The 7,493-nt window shown below is 37.3% G+C and overlaps 1 protein-coding gene across 2 annotated transcripts; it reads right to left on the reverse strand.

The window, feature by feature from the left end:
* Nucleotides 1-3,275: 3,275 nt before the first annotated feature.
* Nucleotides 3,276-7,156, reverse strand: mrps33 (mitochondrial ribosomal protein S33). Of its 2 annotated transcripts, none has more exons than XM_034074849.2 (3): nucleotides 6,990-7,156; nucleotides 5,967-6,186; nucleotides 3,276-3,781 (listed from the first exon to the last, which is right to left on the reverse strand). In XM_034074849.2, exons 2-3 carry the CDS (start codon nucleotides 6,179-6,181, stop codon nucleotides 3,676-3,678), a joined length of 321 nt encoding a protein of 106 aa, XP_033930740.1. In that variant the 5' UTR covers nucleotides 6,182-6,186; nucleotides 6,990-7,156; the 3' UTR covers nucleotides 3,276-3,675. The 2 variants fall into 2 exon arrangements, with proteins under 2 accessions (XP_033930740.1, XP_033930741.1); XM_034074850.2 differs by having other exon boundaries at nucleotides 5,967-6,183; nucleotides 6,990-7,155.
* Nucleotides 7,157-7,493: the final 337 nt, after the last annotated feature.

The raw sequence follows: 7,493 nt of genomic DNA on the forward strand, positions 1-7,493 counted from the left end.
GAAATATAATCAACATTTAAATAAGACTTAAGATACACCTGGAGTAAATGCACAAGCTACCCTGCAGTACAAAGTCATTAAAACTAGCTTCACCTTTACCAGCTTTGATAACACTTTAATGCATCACTAATTATAATCAAAACATATCAATATGATTCTGAAATTGACCAATTTGCATAATAAGTACTTTTACTTTTGGTACTTTAAGTATATTTTGATGATAATACTTTTGTGCTTTCACTTGAGTAACATTTTGAATGCAGAACTTATACTTGTAACAAAGTATTCATACACTATTCATTACCAGTGGTGGAAGAAGTACTCAGTATATCTTTACTACTTTCCACCACTGTTTATTACCATGCCCTAGATAATTTTAGGTCACTGATACATAGGCTATCAATTAAGGTTTCAACAAACACTTTCAAAATGGCCACAATGTAATACAAGAGATACATTAGAAAGAAAATGTTTTTTAGAGATTTCAAGAAGCATATAAACAAACAATGGATGTTTTTTTATATGAACCTCTATCCATGATGGAAGTAGATTAAAACAAATGAGTTAGATAAAGATTAGAGATCAAATGATGCATCCCGTATACTATAGCATTGAATCGATTTAGAGGCTGCTGTTGGAGCGGCCTTAAGGTGCTGATCCCAGTGGACATGCGTAAGGCAGAGGAGCTTGGATTTAATGATATAAAGATAGGACCCTCTGTATACTGGCCACCTGTCCCTCGACGGCTGTGGACAGATATCAACGTAGATCTTTCAATCAAAAAGTGAAATAGGACATGTATATAGAAAATCACCTAAGGATAGAACAATTATTTAAGCATCTCAAAAGATCCAGAAAGTAAAAGAGTGGGATTTGGCATTATGTACCTCATTTGAAAATGTGCCAGAGCAGAAAATTACCTGATGAGATATGATTGTGGGCACTATAGTGGGTGGAGGAAAGGGGGTTGGAACAGGTAGTTATATGCTCTGACTTTGTTTCTGCTTTGATGGCATTTAGAGGCTGGGAGGGGGGCAGGGCTAGACCTGATAAAGTAGGGGAGGTTTTAATGATGGTTTGTAAATTGGAGAGGAAGGGATGCAGTGTGGGTTTTTTATGGGTGCCAGCACATGTCGGGATTTGGTTTAATGAGGAGGCAGAAAGGGCAGCATAGTTTAGGCCGAGACAGGGTGGACGTACAGGTATCATTTGGAAGGATGGAGATGGAAAAATCAAAGACTTACAGACTGTGGGAAAAGTGGGCCAAGCAGAGAATGTCTGCTTAACTACCTGAGAATAACAGGACTTATAAGAATATGAACAATACAAATTGTAGGAAGTAAATAACACCACAAGATAGCAGTAAAGCAACATCAAAGGATGTAAGCTGCCGTTAAATACAAAAGAAGAAGAAGAAGGAAAATAAGAATAAAAAGACATGCGTAAGGGAATAATATTCCACACAGCCATCAGTGTTTTCTTGTATTAAACCCTTTGTTATCGTATTTAACCCAACTGCTCTTAAATTACAATCACTCGTGTAACACACCCTTAATACAAATGCATTTAAAATAATTGACTGACACTTATTTTCAGTGGAAAAAATGTTTAGTCACTAGAGCAGGGGTCACCAACCTGTTCGAGACTGAGACCTGAAAGATAACAAACTCTATGGAGGGCTACTTGTTTGATATAATCCTTCTGAAGAATATACATTTGCAGTTTTCCTTTAAATAATGAATATGTACTTAATAGGCTACATCATATAAGAACATGATTTTGACTTATTACTGTTTCCAATGGGCAACACTTTGGTTTGAAAAGTGGTGGGGACACTTTTTCTTCCAAAAATCAAACTGCATTGCTTCCCACCCTTTTTCTGTACACACTAGTTTCCCTGTTTGTCAGCAACACCTGTAGACACAGTATTTATAGAGCCAGGCTACACAATATTGTACACGGAACCATTATATATGTGGGGGAAATTATTATTTTTTTTTTTTAGGAGGCTTGCACATGCCTGTTCTCCTTGACTGAATGCTGAACATATTATAGTGTGGGGGGGATGTGAAGCAATCTCAGCTATTGACCTTATATCTAGTATTAGATGTGAAACACAAAAATACTTACACTGATTTATAATCTGAAATTTCAAACGTTCAATATTTCTAATGATTTTCTTTGTTTTACAGTTATAAAAAGCAACAGGCTTCTGAACCGCCCATCGATTACCTCTGCAGCTGGACAGCATGACGGCTCCTCTGATTCCTCTTCAGAGGAGCTCGACCCACAGAATGAGAGAGGCCACGGTCACCAAGACTTAAAACAACTATTTTCTGATATCAAAAGTTGTAAACTACTTTTAACTTTTTGAATACATTTCTGAGTGATAACATTTTCGTCTTGTTTTTTCTTTTGTATTTACGTCTCATAACTATCTGTACATGCATGTGACATCGCTGCAGCCTACATATGCTGATATCTTAGCTTGTCATGAAAAAAAAACATGGATATTACTTGATTATATCTGCTGTATGATGTCCTTTTGTTGTTCTGTTTATGCTTTTATGTTTCATGTGGAACTACTTGAACAGGTCTCCCTTGGAAAAGAGATCAATGATCTCAATGGGATTTTTATCTGTATAAATAAAGGTTTGAAATGAAATGAAATGATTATGCAGCAAAGGTTTAACGTTTTAAAAGCATTTTTGCAGCAAAAAAAAAAAAAAAAAACCCACACGAGCCAAACAGGAAAAAAGTAACTGGAGCAAATGCCTCATGTTAGAATGTTTGTCTTGTTTGAGACCTCAGCAAATGTAAAACCAGTTAATTTGTACACAATTCAGTTATAAGTAAGAACATATTATTAGTTTTCTTGTAAGAATAATAAATGTACTCAAAACCAAGCAAGCTTTTGTAGGTACCATTTAGTGCTGCGCTGCAGTTGGTCATCCAAGGCTTGAAGTTTGTAACCGTGAAATCCAACCACTGAAAGTTTTTCTAAATCCATTTATGTTATGCCCTGTAGGTTAGAATGTTGCCAAATAGGTTCCATAGCTGCTATGTGAGACCTCGTTCATACATCCGTTGCCAAAATGTTTTACCAGTCATTATTTAATGGCTAGAAAGAACACATGATGTTTGGCAAAGCATTACATACAACCCCATATTGACAGGAACAGGTAATACGATATGAAATGTATAAGATAATACCAATATGTTTGTTTTTGATACAGCCAAGTTTTTGAAAAGCAGGCAGAAAGAGCTTCGCTGTCTTACTGTACATTGATTTTTATTTTCAAAACACACAAGATGCCCGTTTCGTTACATCTTTTTCCAGTCGTTCCAATAACAGTTCTATCAAACATGGACATAATCTTCTTCTCGTCACATGTGTGGTCACATGATCCTTACCATAAACATGTTGAAGTATCTTTAAGGAAATATTTGAAACAATGTTCAACAATAAAAGCATGGAGTTCACTTCAGTACAACTGACACAGGATGATGTCATGCCGAGCTAAGGTATTCCCAACATAGAAAAGTTTGTGACAAAGGAACTGCATTTCCGACCAAAACAATGGAATTATTTCGGCATCGACATCCCGCAACAGTAATGTCCAAAGACAGCATGCACAGCGTCCAAAGCTGTCTGCCCAAACCAAGATATACTTCTCATTTCCTCTTGCTGGCTCTCTTCCCCTCTCCTTTCTTTGGCTTCCCTTTTCCTCTCAGTTTCCTCAGGCGACGCATCTCCTCCTTGAAGTCTTCATGCTCGTCTCTGAGAAGGAAGAGCACACATTTTAGTTAAGCTTTTATTATGATTAGTATAGGGTCCGGTAAAACACTCTAATTTGTTCTGATCACTTCCTGCATTGAGTTTCACATTCAAATCCTTCCAGCAGCTCTTAGGGCATAACATTTCTACATAGGCCTTACATTTTAAATGTAAGCATTGTTTTTTCATTGGCTACTTTACATGGTCAAATATTGGTTTTGAAAGTAAGGCTAATAAAAATGAATAATCACCAATATTCATGTTTATATGCAGCGGTCAATGTGGAATTTTGACCGTGCAAACACAGCCTCTGCTGTTTCTTATTTTAACCAAATTGAAAAGGACGCAATTGTATCATTTGCCCAAATCGGGAATCCTGTTGAAATCCACGTTGTTGTTTTTTTAAAAGGTGCTGAGGGGGGTGCAGCAGCCCCATCTGCGAGGCTCCACTAGCAAAAGCATGACATGGGACCTTTAAGATTTCTTTGGACCAGTACTTTTTATTGTGGAGACAGAGTTGAAAAAGGGAGAAGCCCCAGTTCATGGGCTGCCAGGTCTACCAATTGAGTGTGCAATACTGTTCAAAAGTGACGGTGTTACTTTTTTCAATGACAATTAAAGGTGGGGTAGGTAAGTTTGAGAAACCAGCTCGAGATACACTTTTTGTTATATTCCATGGAATGCTCTTAACATCCCGATAGCAATGAATATCTTAAGTGCTTTGACAAAAAATCCATTAAAAAAAAACGTCATCTGTGGAAGCCGTGGCGCTGTAAAAAGCACGACCAATCATTTTAGTCGGCCCGGCTAAAATAACTGGATGGCCTACCTGCCTGTCAGCCTTCCATCTGTGCACAAACTTATCTCGTGCCCTCATTGGTCATGTGCGCGTTCGTGTGTGTTGGAGATGTGTTCCGGCTGTGTATTTTCAAATTCTAGCGCACTCGAGCTGGTTTCTCCAAAATTACCTACCCCACCTTTAAGGGCTTTTCCTTTGGGCATGCATCTGTAACCCAGTCTTGCAAACTGGGACAATCTAACACAGTGGTTCTCAACTGGTGGGTCGCGACCCAAAAGTTGTTCGCAGACCCGTTTCGAGTGTGAATGAAGAAAAAAAAAATCAAACTTTTATTTTAAAGGCCCAATTTTCTAACGCTGTGCATGCAGTAGGCGTTGGACTGGAAGTAGCGGAGACCAGTAGTCACGTAGTGGTCATCTTCTCAATAAAACATCTTTGCTGATGTTTTTTCGAGTCTTCTGGCCAATCAGAATCAAGATTGTTGTCGGAAGTCCCCACGGAGAATAACTTTGGGGTAGAACTATTCTTTATACATCCATGGTTACAACTTCAGATAAAAATGAACAAATAATGAAATATGACCCCCGGTTTGATGATTGACAGGTCACAGAACAATGGGGGCTATCTACCCTTACCCACAATTTAAAGTAATTCACACAGACTATCTCCTCTTTGCTCTTTTCTATGTGAGGAGCAGCAAGCTGTCAGAACTAAGTGAAAAACAAACAATCGCATAAATTATTATTAATATGTCGGGTAGTAATAGATTTATTTATTTCCTTCTCAGAGTGTACCAGAATGCGTAGTTTATGTTAGTATTTCTAAAAATCTCCTGGGGGAGAATCCCCCCAGACCCCCTTCTGGAGATGGGTTTTCAGCATGCGTGCCTTTTTATACAGTTCAGCTTTGATTCCATCAACTTATAAACCTTTTTTAAAAGCATACTTTAGTTCTGTGAAGGGATATATGCACTGTACTTCACTTTAATTAATATTGTATGCTGAAAAGCGTATATATTACAGCACGATTTTTGTTGAATAGATTTGAGTGCTTCAAAATGTTGGGTCGCGATTTATTGACCAAGTAAAAAGTGGGTCCCGAGGCCTGACCAGTTGAGAACCACTGGTCTAACATATCTAAAAATACTCCTAAAACCTAATTAAAATAGGCGTTAAGTTGTAAAAGAGGCGCAAATATACAACTATTATAAAAAGATTATAACATTTAAATTAAAAAGTAATGATTACAAGATATATAAAAATACATATCCAAAAACAAGTATAGTAGTAATATAGTAAATCATTGATAAGTAAGAAAATATAAGAGTTTAAGAGAGTTTTTTAAAAGTGTGGTTTCTTTACTAGAAGATGTTGTGTTTCCAAAGCGTACCTGAACAGTCCCATGAACCGGAGCTTCTGGGTCATGGAGTAGTAGATCTTGTGCTGTGGGTACCAGTCATACACCTCCTTCCTCTGGGCCATGGGAGGCTCCTGGAACAGCTGCACCACCTTCAGCGATCTGGAGTCAGTTGGACGCGCCACCTCTCCGAAGATCTGTGCGCTCAGTCTGGCCATGCGCATGGCATAGCTGGACAGACTGGCCATGACTGCTGAGCAAAGCAGAGAGAAGACCTCAACCCTGAGACAGGTAGAACATTTATGCAGAAATACTCTGGTTCAAGCATCTCAAATGTGAGAGCATGTCATGTTGGCTATTAGAAATGTTTTACATATATATATATATATATATATATACTCTTTATAAAATTGTGATCCTATAGGATTATTATTTTATCAATACAATAATAATTGTAACCTTTATCTATTATCATTAATATTATTATTAAAGTTGGTAGAGCAGTTGGAGGACATATCTAAAGAAAGAGTAAAAATACGAGCTGTGAATAGTGTTACACTGTGTATTTCTAAAATATATGTTTTAAATTTAACAGTAGATATTTCTTTCAACCAGCTAGCCCTGCTCAAATAAAAAAACATGTTTTTTTAAATTGATTTCGTTTATTGCAGCAGTATTGCATTACATAAGGAATATTGAACATATTTGTTTGTACTTATTGTGGTAAAATGATCTTCAAGGAGCAATGCAAAATGTTTTTTACATTAAACAAAACCCAAGTACCCTCTGCAGTACCCCAACGTAGTACTCTACAGTATTAAAGAGACCATCTTGTCAGTATAATGAATGCTTAAACCTTTAAACAACCACACTGACTGAACAATGTGAGTTCATGTGGATGGATATGATTTGAGTGTATTTGAGTGTAATCTACTGGTTGTATTTAAGCCAGAAACCTTGATGAAACCCCCCTGGTCCCCTGTAACAACACGATGAATAACATCACTTCACATGTGTCCAGTTAGTCTTCTTAACAGTGATAACATGGTCTCTTACCTGAAGCCTGTGCGATAGTAACACCGTTGTAAAGTGACACAATGTGTAAACGCTAGTAAAACGAACCAAACTTTAGTTAAATGGCAGTAATAGTTACGTTTACTGACGTTTAGCTGGCATTAACCTTCACACGCCATACTGCCATCACAAGCTCTACTGCGCATGACTAGTTTTTCGTGAAGTTGATTGGTTGGTTGCTTTCACTTCCGGTTCAATGGTAAAGCGGCGATTTTAATCTACAACATGAAACATAATTTATGTAAAACAGATATATGTGTCAAACGTAACGTCAAATGTAACTAGTCAACGCTGATAGTCTGTCCTTATTGATAAAGTCTGATAAATATCGAATGCAGGAGGTCCGTCCTCCTAAGTGTTCCGACAGATGTGACAGCTTCTACTCAAAGTTCCAATTAAAGCCATTCATTATCTATTATTTTACACACAATAAATATTGTTCTAGTGTTATTGAGCTGTATGTGTTTATGAAAATAACCAATAGTA

The sequence above is a fragment of the Pseudochaenichthys georgianus genome, chromosome 23 (assembly GCF_902827115.2).
Source record: "Pseudochaenichthys georgianus chromosome 23, fPseGeo1.2, whole genome shotgun sequence".
Classification (NCBI taxonomy): domain Eukaryota; kingdom Metazoa; phylum Chordata; class Actinopteri; order Perciformes; family Channichthyidae; genus Pseudochaenichthys; species Pseudochaenichthys georgianus.

Bases quoted from the DNA above. Each gene is read 5' to 3' on its own strand.
- mrps33 (XM_034074849.2), bottom strand. From the start codon at position 6,181: ATGGCCAGTCTGTCCAGCTATGCCATGCGCATGGCCAGACTGAGCGCA. The intron at 3,782-5,966 runs GTACGCTTTGGA...CTTCCTTCTCAG, and splicing joins CGGTTCATGGGACTGTTCAG to AGACGAGCATGAAGACTTCA.